This window comes from Brachypodium distachyon, chromosome 2 (genome assembly GCF_000005505.3).
Source record: "Brachypodium distachyon strain Bd21 chromosome 2, Brachypodium_distachyon_v3.0, whole genome shotgun sequence".
In the NCBI taxonomy this organism is placed as follows: domain Eukaryota; kingdom Viridiplantae; phylum Streptophyta; class Magnoliopsida; order Poales; family Poaceae; genus Brachypodium; species Brachypodium distachyon.
In genome coordinates this window covers 48984117-49001557 of record NC_016132.3, presented here as the reverse complement: position 1 = coordinate 49001557, position 17441 = coordinate 48984117, and the positions used below count along the sequence as shown (strand labels likewise).

At 53.1% G+C, this 17441-nt stretch overlaps 1 protein-coding gene across 3 annotated transcripts; it reads right to left on the bottom strand.

The window, feature by feature from the left end:
* Positions 1–1337: 1337 nt before the first annotated feature.
* Positions 1338–6867, bottom strand: LOC100839505. 3 transcript variants are annotated; one of them, XM_010233970.3, is made up of 8 exons: positions 6491–6867; positions 5901–5988; positions 5672–5791; positions 4792–5589; positions 3542–3896; positions 3228–3309; positions 2370–2582; positions 1338–1623 (listed from the first exon to the last, which is right to left on the bottom strand). In XM_010233970.3, the coding sequence occupies exons 1-7, from the start codon at positions 6614–6616 to the stop codon at positions 2391–2393; spliced, it is 1761 nt and encodes a 586-aa protein (XP_010232272.1). In that variant the 5' UTR covers positions 6617–6867; the 3' UTR covers positions 1338–1623; positions 2370–2390. The 3 variants fall into 3 exon arrangements, with proteins under 3 accessions (XP_010232272.1, XP_010232273.1, XP_024314150.1); XM_010233971.3 differs by having other exon boundaries at positions 1338–1615; XM_024458382.1 differs by lacking the exon at positions 1338–1623 and having other exon boundaries at positions 1942–2582; positions 6491–6866.
* Positions 6868–17441: the final 10574 nt, after the last annotated feature.

Here is a 17441-nt window from a genome sequence, read left to right as displayed (position 1 = left end):
GCTTGGCATTTACGGACAACATCAGTGCGGGGGGTTTTGAAGTTGCGTTTCACAGCACTGCATTTTTTTTTGAGCGAATCACAGCACTGCACGTCGGACAACAGGATACACGGCCCACATGCGACGAGTGCTCGGAGGCGTTGGGCCCAGGAATTCGTGGCTCCAACCGGTACTCTCTGATGCGGATCTGGTGGGGGGACAGTAGCAGTGGCACACCGTGCCCCGCCATTGGAAGATGGGCCAACGTCACCCGTGACGATGCTGTTCATAGAGCTTTCATATAACGGGTTTTCCACGAAGCCGATCTCACCTGTCGCAAGGCGTTGTTAATTGGTATCAATCCATTCACCAGTGGGCGAGCGACGACGACAGCACGTGCTGCGCCGACGTAATGCATGAGCTCACTACTCCCGGATGCAAGTTCTCGCTTGGATGCGCCGTTTCATCGCGAGCAATGGATTTTTCTTCTTGTTTTTCAGCGTGTCGTGACTTGGCGGGAAATGAGTTGACGATGATTTGATTGTCACGAAGCGTGGTTTTTTTTTTGGCTGTTTGTGATTGGACTTGTTGCGTTTCGCTTTCCTTTTGATTCGTTCCTAATCTGATCCGTACCAAGCCAATTCTGGGTGAATAACTGTTTGCTCCTCCCATGATGAACTGTGAAGAGTATTGATTTCCTGTTGCATGGCACTGTCTCAAAAACAGGCACCGGCAACTGAGCACGACAAAAACGATCCACGATGTGCACTTGAATGGTGACGCGTAGGAGAAAGGAGTTCCTTCTCTCAGATGATCAAGTTGTACTCTTTCTTTGTGCATTCTGCACACTTGCTTTTAGATGCGACAATTACTCTGGTCTCGGGACGCTCCTGAGCGTGGCTGCTTGGGGTCCAGTACAGAACATCGTAGTCGGAAGGAACATAGTATTGCGGACCGGCACTCAACGTGCGTGATTCGCGCTACGTAAGCCGTGACGCTGGTAACGGTGATGCAAAGTTATATTCTAAGTTTCTGACAAAGTTTGTGCGGCAAGCCATGGACTTTGATACTTTTGCTAAATGTCAGCTAGCTGATTTGTAATTCAGTAGTAACATTCACTTTTAAGGCTGCCGGTCTATTTTTCGGTACGAATCTTGATCTCGTGTCGTCTCTTGTTTTTTTGTTAACGGGCTGGATTTCATTTTTTTGCTGGGCCTCTTTTGTCGTTGTCACTGCCCCCGTGCGCCCCGATGTGGGTTTTTGAATTGTTTTAATTTCCAGTCGGCGTTAGGTCGCAGAGAGAAACAGAGAAGAGAGAGAAAGGATAGCTATCAATAAGAGCATCTCCACTCCCCCCCTAAAGGCCCCCAAACGGGTTGCGAGCTTTGTTGGGCCAGCTCGGGTGTCTGTTCAACCGATGTCAGGCAATCAGTTAGTGATGTTCCTGTCGTTTTTATAAGGCCCGCCCGACACACACCAAAATCTGACTAATGACCAAAAACAAATCAGCTTCATGACAATTCGACACTCCCTACTTCTGAAAGCGTGATCGGGGTTCAGTTTACTGAGGGATCAACTATCTGAGTTCTGCACTGACGAGTCTCTGAACTTTCACAAGAATCTCCTTGCTGAAAACCTGAAGAACTAACAGAAAGAGAATATAAAATCAAAGGTGAAACGACTGAAGTTGGTAAGCACCAGCAAGTTATCGAAAGGATGGGAGTGATATATGCCAGTATCTGAGACGCTTCTCCTCAAAATCATGTGGAGCTAAGATGCACTCCCTCCGGTGCATAAAAGTGTCAGGATTTAGTACAAAGTTAGTTCGTGTAAGGATGACAACTTAGGTTCCTAAGTCTAAAATGTTATAAGACTCAAGATTGCTTATATTTTATTGATATACTGTAAGAGATTTTAGGTAATTTACAAGCTCAACTATAATACTAAGATGTACAGGTTACATTGTTGCCTCAACCAGAGGTGATTGGGCCACTTGCTTCAAATAATTTCTGAACAGTTGTATTCTTAGAGGATCTACAGAAGTAACTTAACCTATGGAACAAGTTACATGAAGTTCCATAACAATCATGGAAATTTGATGGATTATGTATTCACGTGCTATCACTAAAACTATCGAGACACTAAATTAGGTCAGATAATTATGAACTATCTGCAAACATCATTGGGGCATATAGCTAAACTGTTTTCAGACCGATACTGGAAAGTGGGTATTGGCAATGTCATGGTTTCATTATTCTGCCTGATGTAACAGAAAGAGCATAGCATAGATGCTACTGCAATTCTGGCATTACTAAAAAACGGACATCAGAACTACTAGAATATACATCAACAGAGATAACATGTACGGCAGGTATCATTGTGCAACTTACTCAGCAGTGGGATCCATGATACTAGAAAGCATGGCAGGTGAAGCAGCCACTCCAATTCTTTGTAACATGTGGTGTCTTTTTGGTCTTTCTGGAAAGTTGGTCATCTTGGCTCGCCGTTGCTGCATCACGCATCCCTTGTGCTTTTCTTTGAGCAGACCTCAGGGTGCTCAAAATCCTGTCCAGAGAAGATGATCGTTTCTTCTCGAGTTTCATCTGAGATAATGAAAGTGTGGATGCAGTCAATTTATCAAAGGTTAACTAGACATCAATAGAGTATCAAAACAATGAATAATCTTACAACAAATAATGTAAAAACCAATTCCATTGCGAGCATTAAATACAGATATACCATATAAGCTCTTTAACCAAAAAATGACACGGGACAACAGTTACAGAAAGGCATGTTAATGTTCACACCGGTCCCAATTTTTCTCCTAACAGGAGGTAGGCTAAAAAAACTATTTTCAATCAGATATTTACTTTGGCTGCTGGAAAAGTGTGCTTAATAAGGTTCTGCAAATAAACACTGACAGGACTATCTACAAAGAATGGCTGAAAGCAATAGCTTTCCCAACAAGATGACTGATGCACTGTCTAATTAGATTGGATACTTGCTTACACTAAGCAGTTATTCTCTTGGAAAATGTTTCCTGTATGCTTATTATGATGGAGGAAGAGGATGCTGATCCTGAGATGAGCAAGTTTTATCTTTTTCAGTAGTTACGCTTGCTTAGTTCATTATATGGATCCTGTGATCCTATGTATATGACTTATATAACTTAGTACGGGGTAACATATTTTAATAGGGATCTTACTTCTTACAAAGAAGAACAGATAGAAATAGAGTGAAGCACATACCACTAATTTCTGAATCGCAGCCTCAGCTTTGGCCTTTTGAAGATTCTCCCAAGCAGCAATTTTTTCTTCTTCTCTCTCAACCCTTTCAACAATATATAGAGCAATCAGCATTTCATGGTTTCATGGAATAAGATTACGTTGCGGATTCTTTAACAACAGTAAGGATTTGGATGTTTGCACATCATAAGAGATAAACATGACATTTATATATTTTCAGAAAGTTAGCTTCGAGTATTGCTTTATGAAGTAGTAGAAATAAAATAAAGGCCGGACTGAACAGAGAAGCAGCATTATAGTAAGCATTCATCCCTTACTTTGATATGTATGATGCTTCAGCTGATTTCCATGAAGGAGATTTAGAGTCCACATTCTTTTTATTCCACTCTAAGATATTCGCTGAATTCTTGTTAGATGCTTGAATTACATGTTTCTTCGACCATCTGGTAAGAGTCACTCGGTCATCCATCTGCACGTCTCTGATCTCAAGATCAGAGATACAACTTTCCCTCTCTTTGGCTTGTTGCGTTGAGAATGAGCGGATAAATGAAGGCCTAACACTGGGCGAAGAGGACCTGCTTAGCTCTGGGCTAGTTTGAGTTGCGGTATCCTTCCTTGAAGTTATAGGGATAATAATGGGGGCTGAATCTTCTGAGTACTCAATATGTTCGTCTGATATGAAGCCAAAAATAAAGGATCAGCTGAAGATTTATTAATTTTCATTACATACAGTAAATCATATGATTGACTTTCTATGATATTCAGCTGATAAATGCTATGATCATGATCAATTATCAAGATACCAAATGCCCAAAACTACTGATTGCAACCCAAAAGGAGCTTCACGACTTGAGAATACATTAGCAAATAGAGAGAATACCTTAAACAGAAGGGTTGTACTCTGCACATTATCCATATACTAAATGCTACAATCATGATCAATTATCAAGATACTAAATGCCCCAAACTACTCATTGTAAGTTACAACTAATAGTAAATTTCACATAAACACCCATTTTGTGCATAGGGTTTCGCAGAACCATAGTTGACGCTAATTTTCTCACAGAACCACAACTCTTGAGGCAGAGATTCTCAAATAACCCAAAACTTCCAGTTTAGTGGATTTGAAAGTGTTCCTGACATGTGTGGCCCACATGTGTCTACGTTGCAAAATACCCGGTCAGTGACCTGACCCATTAACCCTATCCAATCCCCGAACCAGAGGAGACCAAGAACGGGTTGAGTAAAAAGCCCATTAAGAGATGACATGACACTTACATGTGGGCCCATCTGTCAGAATTGTTGTCAAAATGCAGTAAAACGGTAGATTTGGATTTTTCGAAAAGACATGTCACAAGTTTGGTGGTTCTGTGAGAAAATTAGCGTCAACTGTCGTTACGTGAAACTCTAGCCACAAAATATGTGGTTCTGTAAAATTTACCCTACAACTAATAAGGATCTTTACAATTTTGACAACCAACAAAGGGCTGTCCGCTGCACATTTATGTTCCATAATTCAACACCAAGCAATAAATTAAAAACTATGGATAGCAATATTTCTACATACCTCGTACAGATTCTTGGGTGCTAGGTAATGAAGCACATGACTCAACTGCAGTATCTAGTCGTCGGCGCACTCTGGTAGACTGAATAGCAGGAGAACCGCTGTTTGCTAGAGAAGACCTGCCAACAATGCCAATACCGAAGTCGTCACCAGCTGTCCCACTTGTATACCTCCCGACGCTACTTTTCTCCATACAATAATGTTCAGGTATCAGTACTCCCGCCAAGAAAGGCGAGTTTGCTGTTAAAGGTCCAACTCTCCCACTGTCAAACAATGACACAGATGAAGATACTGACGAATACTGCCCACCAAGTCTTCCAGGATGTCCTAGAGGACCACTTTTGGCCTTCGCTCGCCGAGCATGGGGCAAGGAGGTCTTGGCAAGCGCATCGCCAGAGTTCGGACTGAAGATCCACCTCTCTGCATCCTCCCATTTTGAGGGCAGTGTCCTCCCATTGTTGAAAGGAAATGCCATGCTGCTGGCTGGGTACCTCCTGTTATTACCTTTAGAACGAAGGGGTACTCTCTCCGAGCTCCACCCCTTTTGGTACCCCGAGGACGATGGACGGTGTCGGCGCGGATAGCTTGGTGTACCAGGACTATGAAAGACTCCTGAGCTGATGTGTGACGACACAGGTCCCTTGCGTACAAACCCCGGCCCTCCAACCACAAAGCCTGGAGAGAAGGGAGTTCCGTTGAACCCCTGGCTGCCGAAGTCAAGCGAGGCTGGCCGCTGCTTCAGCCCTTTCCTACCATGCAGAAACACAGCCTCTGTCTGACATCGTCGTTGGTTCTGGCATTCTGTCGAACAGCACACAAGCACACAAAATTGACACCCTCATATACCATCTAATCCATTGCAAAATTCAAAATTTCCTGCTACCTTGGATGGCTCCACCGGCCGGACTCTTGGCCGGTTCTTGCCGCGCGTGCGCCCACTCCTCCTTCGCCCCGCACTGCACCTCCTCCTCGTCGTCGTGTGGCTCGGTGAACGCTGCAGAAGCTTCAGAGAACACAAACTCTCTTTAAGGGCTGTAAAGCCGAGCTCCAGCGGAGCAAGAACACTGGTAAGAATACAAAGTGTGAGCTGTGCTGTGTGTGTGTGTGCTCACCGTTGGAGGATGAAGTGGCGGCCAGCCCGTCGTCTGTCTCCAGATCTGTGTCCATGTCGCCATCCGCGCGCACGAACCCGGCCAAAGGCTGCAGCCAACCATCACCTTAGCCTGCCTCACTGGCTGATAAGAATCTAATCTCGTAAAGTGAACAGAGGAGTCGAGAGTGCAGAGAGAGAATCCGATCGATGGTGGGTGGGTGCCCCCCATTTTCTCTTGCTGGCGGATGCGAGATTCAAGATGGCGATGATGGTGCCTATCCTCAAGTCTCAGAGGAGCCTCGGGCCCTCAGGCTTTGTCTCGATCAAATGTACTGGTGTTTGCTAATCATGTTACTTCTGGGTTTTCTGTCGCACTGACCATCAAAGTGCCTTCCACTTTCTGGAAAGGCAGTGGTGGTCACCCGAGACAAGCGCGCCATGAGGCTATCTTAGCTAGATCTGCGTGGCGCCATGGTCGTGCCAGCATGCCACTGCTCGACACTCGCAGTACTAACGGTGAGATTCCTAAACGCGCATACCTAATCGATCGGAACAAAACCGAGAGAGAAGCCAAGAAAGATTGCAATGGAGGAGAGGACCGAGACTAACCGAGTCGCAGCCGAAGGAGCCGCTGCCTCTGCTCCCCGTCGAGCTCGCCGAGTAGCCGTCGTCCGCCTCGGTGCCCCACCGCCGCCGCGATGTCCTCTCCGACGCCGACACCACCTCCTCCTCCATCACGCCCCGGAACCCGAGCTCGCGATCACCACCGCCGCCGCCCCGCAGTTTGTCCTCGAAAAACGAAAATCTCACTCCTGCTTCGTCAGTCAGTTTGCTCTGCTCTCATCAATCGTCGGTGTCCATTAAAAGCGGCGGGCATGGAAGCGTGAGGAGGAGTTTGTTTGTCGTTTTAGTAGACGTGGCGACGTGGTGGTACGTTCGGCATCTGGAGGGGAACGAGGCAAGGCAACGTGAGAGGTGAGCTCAAGAACGTGCGCGCGGCGCTGAAACCAAGGGCCAGTTTTTTGTCGATTAGTTTCGCACCCGAACGGCGCTCCCGTCCATGTCGGTGTCGCGCCGCTTCCTTGTTTCTTCTGCCTCGCGGCGGGCGCAGGGGGACATCACCTACTCCACCCACCTTGCGTGTCCGTCGCCACTCGTTGTCCCGTGACGATTTTATCCAAAACCCACTCGCAGTGACGCAGTGCGTGCCGAAGTTCCGAACGAGGTACTCCGTAGGAGACTGGCAACCGGCGGCGTCGTGTGACCGAGGAGTAAAAATGCAGCCGTAATTCAGGCGCGTGCGGTCCCGTTGGCCCCGCGCCTGGGCCGCTTGCCGCAGCTGGAACGACGGCGACGCCTCGCTGCAGGGCGCGCAGTTTCAGGCTTTGAGCTGCCGGATGGTGGATTCCATGTGTCCCCCAAAGGGACCACACGCAGGTGACTGAAGGTGTGTGGCAGTAGTATCAGCGGCTGCCGACACGTAGGTGCCGTATTGTTGGGGTTCGCTGAATTTGGCAGTAAACTTTGAGTTGATATACAACATCCCGAGAAGGCGCCTTCGAAAAACCAGGAGCCGCCGCGGGATCCATCAGTCGCGCCGCCTCCCGCGCGAAGAAACCGTATGGTGCGGCGCTCCAGCTCCGGCGGTGTCGCCGTGTCGGGTACGTATTATTCCTGCGGCTCCGGTGGCGCCCTCCTCCTCTTCTTCCACCGCGTCCGGAGGAGGAGCCACCTTCACCCATGACACCGGCGCGCACAACATGTTCGTCGATGTAGAGTTTGTGTCTTGGTTGGTCGCCCAATGCACGACGAGCGCTGTTTTACATGTCTTGGTGTTCGTTTGGCGCTAGCCGTGCCAAGTGTGTGCTTTATGCTCCATTATATACAATTTTTTTTTTACCCAGACTGCATCATATACATTACAATTTATGTATGGTAATTTTTTTTTTTGCCCATTGATCAACTATGCCAAAACATCACATATGTATAAGCTTCTGGCGGGCCTCCGTGCCCTAGATGGTATATCTTCCGTCCCCTTGCTCCACTATGCCAAACCATTACATATAAGCTTTTGACGTGTTACGGGCTCCGCATCCTAGATGGTATATCTACCATCCTCTTTATCGTCTCTCATAAAAAAACAAGGTGTGTACCTGTTGTAATATAATAAAATCCTTACATGGCGCGGGCCGTAATCCTACGTAGTGACGACCAAGTCAACAAATTCCAAAGACCGGTTAAATTGCCAACAAGGCATAGACATGACAACTAAGTACTGGTCAAAGGAGTCAAAGGGTCAAGTCTCTCATGCCATGGTCAAAGGAGCTAAAGTAGAGGCCAAGAAAGCTTTAGGGGTGGATTTGTCACTTTACCCTCACTTTCCCTCTCCCTAAGGGTAGCCATGGTCTTTTGTCATGGGGCATGTATCATACACACTCCATTGGAATAAGATCAAAGGGAGGGGGCTAGAGCAACCTAAGGAGCCCGCTCTCGAGTGCTCGGGTCGAGCCTAGTCTCGACTCGACTTCGGAAACGCGACTTGGGAAGCCTAGTTTCGAGGTTCCGGACCGTCTAGTACGACCCCGGCTCGAAGTAGAGGGATCGGGTTAGAGTCTCGAGGGTATCCCAACCTCGCTACTTCGTCAGACAAGTTCGGCCCAAGTCCGAGGCGGCCCTTAGAGATCTCTCGCCATAGGTGATTTGGGAAGACGAGTTCGGCCCAAACACTTGGCTAACGACCCCCTCGAAGCCTCTCCTAACATAGGACTAAGTCGTACCCGCAGGGTTGACCGAACCTATTCAAAAAATATCGACGTGTCAACTTGTCCAAAGTATACGGCGACCTTCGCTATAAGGCCGGCGTACACCCCCTACATACTATTATCACATTTGTGCCGTCGAGCATTGGCACCCCGTACTCATGTTGTTTTCTAGAACAACAACAGTGGCGCCGACCGTGGGGAACCCTCGCCGCAATTGAAGATTTAATGGCACCGACAAAGCCTACTTCATCAGGTGTCCAACTTGCCATGAAATCTACACGGTTACAAACGAAAAAAGCAAGCGCCTCGGGGGCTCCTGAGGAAGGAGAAATTCTCACCAATCCGAACGCCACCGCAAGCATGGGCGCCACGACGGAGGTCGTGGCCGCACCCCCGCTCGCGGCCGTCCCCGAAGGAGCCGAAGCACTCGGAACCGTCGTAGGCGGTCCTTCGGTTCTCACCGACGTGGTGGCAAGGATTGGCGAGCTACCCGCGGTTACCGCCCCCGCAAGGGATGCGGAACTCGGTATGCCCCGTTCGATGGGCTTCGCGCCGCCTCCCCTGCAAGCGGTAGTAGCCCTGCCCTCGAAGTCTACGAGGGGGAACAATGTGGCGTCAGGAGGATCCCCGCCGGAAAACCAAGGAGTCCCGGCTTACGACCCCTCCAACCCAGGACCACCTCCATCGGCGCTCGCCACGATCGCCCATGGAGCTCCTTGGTACCACCCATATTGGGGACTTCCGTCGCACGGTGCTCTCCAAGTCGCACACGCTCCAAACCAGCCTCGCTTTGCGAGCGCCCCGCAAGCGCCCCTTGCTCCCCCCGCCGGGGCCAAACAAGGTGGCAACCAAGCTCCGCCTCAAGGTGTGCCCCGCGGAGAACGAGATTCCAGCGTGCACGGAAACGAGCAAGTGGCGGAGTCCGGAGCCCTCGCCGGGGGTGAAAGAAATCCTCGCCGACGCTCCGACCCTCCAAGAAGACGCCGAGATCCCTCTCCGAGTGATCCTTCTAGCGATGAGAGCGACCCCGACGAAGGAGGATCTCGTTGCCGGAAAAACCAGAAGGGCCGACCATCTTGTAACCCGCTCACGCGGGAGATCCAAGACGCGGCTTTCCCGCCAAGGTTCAAGCCGCCGACGATACGGCCATACGATGGAGAGTCCAATGCTCTTCAATTCCTGGACGTCTACTCCACCGCCATACGACGACCGTGATCGATGCTTGCATGCAAGGCCTTCTCCAAGGAGAAGTGAACCGTGCTCTAAGTCAAAGCCCGCCAAAGACGATTGAAGAGCTCTACCGGATCTTGCAAGAATACGCTCGGGGCGAAGTTGGAGACATCGCCAACAAGGACACGTCACACGGTACGCCCGAAGGGACTCCTGCATCAGATCAGCCCCAGGCATCCGCACCATCTTCCAAGAGGAAGAGGAGGCGAGGGAAGAGGGCGCCCGGCGATGAAGCTCGAAAGATCTTTGCCGTCGAAGGGCAAAACTCGTCCCAAAAGACTTGGCAGCCCAAGAAGCCTTCTCGTCCCGCCAAGGGAGGCGCCGGGAGATGCCTCATCCACAACTCGGCAAGCCACAACACCGAAGAGTGCAATACCCTCATCGCAGCTTGTGAAGAGTTCCAAGCACGAATGCAGGCCCGACGCAAGGACGAGAAGGCGCCTGAGGCCCCGCGCCCCACCAACGTCATCCTTGCCGACCCTGCGCCCAAGGAAGAGAACCTCCCATTTCAAGAACCCGCTCACCATGTCGGGGTGATACTCGGGGGCTCCGCCACAGGCCGGGGGTCAAAGAGGCAACGCAAGGAGTATGCGTGTGAAGTCAACGTCGTTGGAACCTTCACTCCAACACCACCACCCAAGTGGGCAAGTGTACCCATTTTCTTCACCGAGGAAGACGCTAAGGGGATGCGCTTCCCACACGACGATGCCCTCTTCATGACGGCCATCGTCTCAAATTGCGAGCTCAAGAAAATACTTGTGGATGGCAGAAGCTCCGCCGACATCTTGTACCTGAGCACGCGAAAAATGTTGATGGAGCCACATGGAGGATACAAGAACGGTTCCTTGCAACCGTCTCTTTACCCCCTAACCGGCTTCGTCCCAAGCAAGTCCATCCAGCCGCTCGGCCAAATTGAGCTCCTCACGACCTTCGGAGATGCCACTAATCATCGGACCGAGCTCGTGCGCTTCGACGTGGTGGACATGGAGGCCTCCTTCAATGCCATCCTTGGCAGGATGACCCTGAACCGCCTCTGCGCTGCCGTCCACCACAACTTCCTATGCATGAAGATCCCGGGCCCAAAAGGCGTGATCACGGTCCGTGGCGAGCAATCCTCTGATAGGAAGACGCTATATCGCCACGAGACTAACTGCGCCGAGAAGGGAGAAGCGTCCAAAAGCGTCCACATGCTCTCAGGCACAAGGGAGTCCAAGACCGATCACCGGAACGCTACATCCCTAAGCCCCTTCCCGAGGGAGAGCTTAAGGAGATATGTGTCTCCGACAACGACGCCACGCGCATCGTGAAGATCGGAGCCGACCTCTCGATCGAACTTGAGAACAAGCTCATCGACCTACTCCGGGAGAACTCCGACCTTTTCGCTTGGTCTCCCTCCGACATGGGAGGAGTCTCACGCGACGTCATGGAGCATCTACTCGCCGTAAGGCCCGACAAAGAAACTCCGGAAACTCTCCACGGGGCGAAGCGAGGTCATCAAGTAAGAAATTGCGAATCTCTCCGAGGCCGGACTCATCCGAGAAGTTTGGCACCCCGAGTTGTTGGCCAATCCGATCTTGGTGAAGAAAGCAAACGGCAAGTGGCGGATGTGTGTCGACTTCACCGACCTGAACAAGGCATGCCCCAAGGACGACTACCCTCTCCCGCGGATCGACCAGCTAGTCGACTCCACAGCGGGATGCGAGAGGTTAAGTTTCTTGGACGCCTATTCAGGGTATCACCAAGTCCACATGACCAAGGAAGACGAGGAGAAGACCAGCTTCATCACTCCCGTTGGCACCTTCTGCTATCGCAGAATGCCTTTTGGTTTGAGGAACGCCGTTGCGACCTTCCAACGCGTCGTCAGTCTCATCCTCAAAGGGCAATTGGGGAGAAACACCGAAGTCTATGTTGATGACGCCGTCATCAAGAGTCAAGCGGCGAGTACCCATCCCGAAGACCTGCAAGAAACCTTCAACAACCTTCGCAAATACGGCGTGAAGCTCAATCCCGAGAAGTGCGCGTTCGGAGTTCGAGGAGGAAAACTCTTGGGTTTCCTGTCTCCTAACGGGGGATCGAGGCCAACCCGGAAAAATCCGGGCCATCCTAGAGAAGGAGCCTCCTCGCTCCGTCAAAGATGTGCAGCGCCTAGCAGGGAGGATGGCGGCATTAGGACGATTCGTCGCCCGATCAGCCGAGAAGGGTCTTCCTTTTTTCAAAGTCCTGAAGGGCCTCAACAACTTTGAGCGGACTGACGAAGCACGAAGGGCCTTCGAGGAACTCAAAACCTATTTGTCGACTCCTCCACTCCTCATGAGCCCGAAGCAGGGAGAACCTTTGCTCCTGTACCTCGCCGTGACTCCGGTCGCCGTGAGTGCAACCCTCGTGAAGGAAGAAGATGGGTCGCAACGCCCGGTGTACTACGTGAGCGAAGCTTTGGGAGGAGCAAAGGGTCGATACACCCAGATCGAAAAGATCGCGTACGCCCTCCTCATGGCCTCTCGAATGCTCCGTCATTACTTCATGGGCCACACCATCATGGTGCCGACGACGTTCCCCCTCAGAGAAGTCTTCGGCAACAAGGAAGCCACCGGGAGAATCGCCAAATGGGCAACGGAACTAGCTCCCTTCTCGTTGGAGCTTACCGCGAGAACGGTTGTAAAATCCCAGGTCCTCGCCGACTTCGTGGCCGAGTGGCATGCGCCGCAAGCCCCACCCGAAGAGACGTCGCCCAGGCCCGGGCCCCCCGAACCACACTGGATAATGAGGTTCGACGGCTCCAAGCGCCTCAATGGTGCTGGGGTTGGAGTCGTACTCATCAGCCCCGAAGGGAAGATCCTGGAGTATGCCGCCCACCTCGACTTCAACGCAACCAACAACATGGCGGAGTACGAAGCACTCCTCATCAGACTTCGGTTGGCTAAGGCCATGGTTGTTCGACGACTTCTCATCCAAGGTGACTCCCACCTGGTGATAAACCAAATGGACAAGTCATATCAATGCCTTGATGAAAGGATGAAGAAGTATATTGAAGAAGTTCGCAAGGTGGAACGGTACTTCCTAGGTATGGAGGCACGACGCATCCCACGAGGAGAAAATCACCTTGCCGACAGATTGGCCCGAACGGCCGGTTCCAAGGAACCTCTGCCACCCGGCGCATTCTTCGAGGTGATCCGCGCCCCATCCATAGGAGAAGAAGCCGATGACTCTGACGAAACTTCAAAGACCAGCATGGTCATCGATAATCCACCCTCTTGGATGATGCCAATTATCCGCGCCTTGAAAGGAGAGGTGGATGAGGAGACGGGAGGCCCAAGCGCCAAAACTTTGCTTGCAAAAGCAAAGATGTATGTCCTCCTCAATGGCATCCTTTACAAGAAGGATGCGGCCGCGTTACTCAAATGCATAACCCCCGACAAGAGGGCTGAGCTCATCCAGGAGATCCACTCCGGAATATGCGGCCATCATCTTGCGCCAAGAGCCACCGCGGCGAAGGCTTTACGACAGGGATTCTATTGGCCCACCATGGTGCAAGACGCAATCGCAATATTGCGAAGATGCGAAGCTTGCCAAAAAATGGCTAAGTCAATCCACGCGCCGGTGACGACCCTAAAGAATATCCCAATAACTTGGCCATTTGCACGCTGGGGAATGGACCTTCTCGGGCCTTTTCCCGCATGCATCGGGGGCTGCAAATACCTCCTGGTGACAATTGATTACTTCTCCAAATGGATAGAAGCTGCGCCACTCGGCAAAATCACGTCACAGGCCATCCAGAGATTTTTCTGGGAAAACATCATATGTTGATATGGTGTCCCACGAGAGCTAACCGTGGACAACGACCAGCAGTTCGACTGTGTGGAATTCATTAAATTCTGCGAATGCCTCGAAATCAAGCTGCACTTCGGATCCGTGTCCTAGCCCAAGAGCAACGGCGCATGCGAGAAAGCCAATGGACTAATCCTCCAAGGGCTCCACCGAAGGGTAGAACACACGGCCAGCAAGGCAAGAGGAGCATGGGGGGACGAACTCGCCAGCATGGTTTGGGGCATACGCACCTCCGTAAGCCGTTCCACGGGCCGAACACCATTCTTTTTTGTGTATGGTGCCGAAGCAGTTCCTCCCGCCGAGGTAGAGTTTTGCTCACCTCGGGTCGAAAGACTCCAAGAAGCTACTCCACTCGCCTTCATCGAAAATGAAGAGCATCACAAGACGGCCGTTGATTTTGTGGAAGAAGCTCGTGACAAAGCCCTCATGAGGCATGCCATCTACGAGCAGAGCGCCGCACGCTTCTACAACACAAGGGTGCGAGAATGAGCTTTCTCCAAAGAAGACCTCGTGCTGAAAAAGAACGTCGACCCAAAACTCTAGCACAAACTCGACCCTAAATGGGAAGGACCATACCGCATCGCCACGGTATTGGGCAATGGTGCATACCACCTCGAGAACATGGAGGGGAAAAACCTCGTCCATGCCTGGAACGGCGACAAACTCCGGCGTTTCTACGCCTAAGGAGGAACCTCAAGGACGATCCTCGCCACTCCCGAAAGAAGACAATCAGCGCCCAACCGGCCAATGTCAAGCGTTGGGACACGATGAACACAGGATCGTTTTTACCCAGGTTCGGGCCACCCTGAGGTGTAAAACCCTACGTCCTGCTTCTGAGTTTGCTATTAACCGAGGAGCAAGGGTTTACAAGTTGTCGGGGGGAGTCCCCGGGCGTTCTCTCTCTTTCTCCTAAGGGCTACTTGCTTTTTCCAGCTAAAACTAGTAGAAACCCGAACCAACCCAAACCCCTTGACCGTTGGTAGGGGTCCTCCTTTTATACTCAAGGGGATACCACAGGTGCCTTGGTGCATGGGTGACAAATGGCAAACATGGAGCCGGGGCAGCTCGGCCCTGCCGCGCTGGTTTGCATGCAGGATGGGTAGCCCTGCAACTAGGGTCCTACGTGCCTAGGATTTACTCCGGGCCAGTCATTGTAGGCTGACTGGACGGGGAATCCCCTTTCTGTCGGTGCATTTAATGCTTGAGTGTGCTTCACTCCTTGTCCTGACGAACCCTGCGCACGGGGAGCCCGTCGTGCGGCCACGTGGCGTCGCTGTCCTGCCCACTCGGTCTCGCTCCTGTTACGGGCGCCTGCGCCCGGGAACGTCCTTCCCGTCCTTCCCGGCAAGTAACCTTCCTGGGAAGCGCCCAGGCGGGATTTCTCTTGCTGCCCTCCAAGGCAACCCCCGTAGCCCGGCTAGCCCTACTGGGATGGTGACTTGCCGGGCAGCTTGTGCGGTGCTGCTCGGGGTGCGATCCTTCCGGGGAGCAAGCGAGGTGGCCCACACGTCATGCAGCGGTGGTACCCCGGGTGCCACTGGTGCGATAGTGGCCCCCGGGCATGGGCCGGCAACGCCTGTTCCCGGGTGGACTCTTCCCTGGTCGGTTGCCGGGCTACGCCCTTAACCGACGTGTGGGTCCCGAGCCGCTTCGGGTCCTCGTCTATGCGCTGCTTCAAGGATTCTGCCATTACGGGCAGAGTAGTGGCACGAGATTTCTGCCCTAACCTCCCCCTTAAACAAGGGTGGTTAAGGCCACGCCCTGCGCTATCCTCTTGAAGTGCAGTTATCCCCAGCACACCCGTAGGGTGTGGATGCGACCGTTGCTTAGCGCAGGGGTGCTATAAGACCCCACCGCTGCGCTGAGGAGCAAACACTTAGCCCCCCAGCCTTTCTTCTCCATCCTCACGCTCCCTTGCGCCCCTGAATCCTGCTAGCTTCCGCCCGCATTCCCCATGGCGCCCACCGCTCCCAAGAAAGGGAAAGGCTCCAAGAAGCCCGCGGCCAGCAAGAGCGAGACGGCTCCCAAGAAGCCCGCCTCGGAGAAGGACCAGAAGAGGCGGGCGCTAAGGGCCACGCATGCCTTCTTCCGGTCCGGCTACAACGGCGAGGGGCTGGACAAGGTCCGGCACGCCGTCGCCTCGCGGTTCAATGAATACGGGGAGACTCTCATCTTCCCCGCCGGCATCGAGCACCAAGAGAACAACTTTCGGGTGTCCACGCACCTCATCCTCACCGGGCTGGTGCTCCGTTCTCCCTGTTCCTCCACGCGCTCATGGAGGCATACCAGCTTTGGGTGGCGCAACTCCACCCCACCTCCCTCTTCCTCCTCGCCATCTTCCAGTTCCTCTGCGAGGGGTTCGTCGGAGTGATGCCGTCGGTGGCATTATTCCGGCACTACTTCTGCCCGCACATCGAGCAGGCGGGGGCGATGTCGTCGTGGGTGGTCTTCCGCGTCCGCGACCGGATGAAATCGGAGTTCATCGTCCGGTCGGAGAAGAACATCGAGCAGGAGTGGCACGCGGACTGGTGCTGGGTTCGTGTGGAGGAACCCGAGGAGTTCATCTACACGTCCACCGAGCTGCCGGTGCCCAACGACACCTGGCGGAACCGCTACAGCCGCGACGCCGAACTCCTCCCCATCGTCGAGAGAATCAAGGCCCTGCGGCTAGAAGGGCTCACCGACCTCGACGTGGCACGCACCTACATCAGCCGGCGTATCACGCCGCTTTAGCTGCGCTCCCGCCCCGCATGGATGTACACGGGGCCCGGGGACACCACCCGCCTTCAGCACGGGGACGTGGCCCCGGAAGCAATCTGGGCGTGCGTGAAGGGGATCACCGACGAAGACGTCCCTTCACAGAGCTGCCGCCGGGGGCTCCATGCCGGCGTCCCGGGGTTGCACAAGATTATCAGCGGCTACCCACCCCGCGATGAGTGGGGGCTGATGTCCGACTCCCCCGCTCGGGCCCCGCGTCCCCCTCCACCCGCAACCCGAGGGAAGCGGGTGGCCGAGGACAGTGGAGGAGAATCAGAGCTCAGCTGGCCCAACCCCGAGTCCTCCGGCGACGAGGCGGGTCAAGTTGCCGGGACCCAAGCGGTCCTCCCCGCGGCGGCGGAGGAGGACAATGAGGACGACGCACCCTTGATTCTGCGAAGATCAAGAGTGCCCGCAGCAGCGGCCACCTCCGCAGTGACCGCAAGCGCCGTGGCGGCTCCCGCGACGACCGGGGGCGCAGCACCCCACGGGCTCCCACGGCCCTGCCCAAGCAGGCACTCTTCCGGGGCTTCGAGCTCAAGCTCAACCCCCCGAAGGATGGAACCCCGACGAGAGCCGGCAAGAGGGGGAGAGCCGACTCGCCACCCACTACACTGAGTAAGAAGCCGCGCACCCGCGCCAGCGCCAGCGCCGACCCGAGCGACGCGGGGCCCTGTGGCGCCACCCCTGCGCCTGCCGCCGACCCGGTCCCGGTGGAGGAGACGGCAACAGGTACTGACCCCTCCCCTGGTTCCATTGTTTACGCTTCTCCTGCCCGTTGATCCGCAACCGTACTGCTTTCTTGACTCGCAAGCGAAGTCCAGCCCGCGGCGGGCGCCCCGGCAACAGAGGCTGGGACGGAGGAGGAGGAGGCTCTCCTCCCGCAAGCTCGGTGGCACCGCAAGGTACTCATTCATCACCAGGTAACTTAGTTTATTTTTAGATTCTAATTCTTTTCTTTGTCACAGTCCCGACTGTGCCCACGA

What these genes read in the sequence shown, in the direction of transcription:
- LOC100839505 (XM_010233970.3), bottom strand. Translation starts at nt 6,616, where the DNA reads ATGGAGGAGGAGGTGGTGTCGGCGTCGGAGAGGACATCGCGGCGGCGG. An exon ending in GGCCGGTGGAGCCATCCAAG is followed by an intron (nt 5,590 to 5,671) that starts GTAGCAGGAAAT and finishes GCTGTTCGACAG; the next exon opens with AATGCCAGAACCAACGACGA. An exon ending in CACCCAAGAATCTGTACGAG is followed by an intron (nt 3,897 to 4,791) that starts GTATGTAGAAAT and finishes GCTTCATATCAG; the next exon opens with ACGAACATATTGAGTACTCA.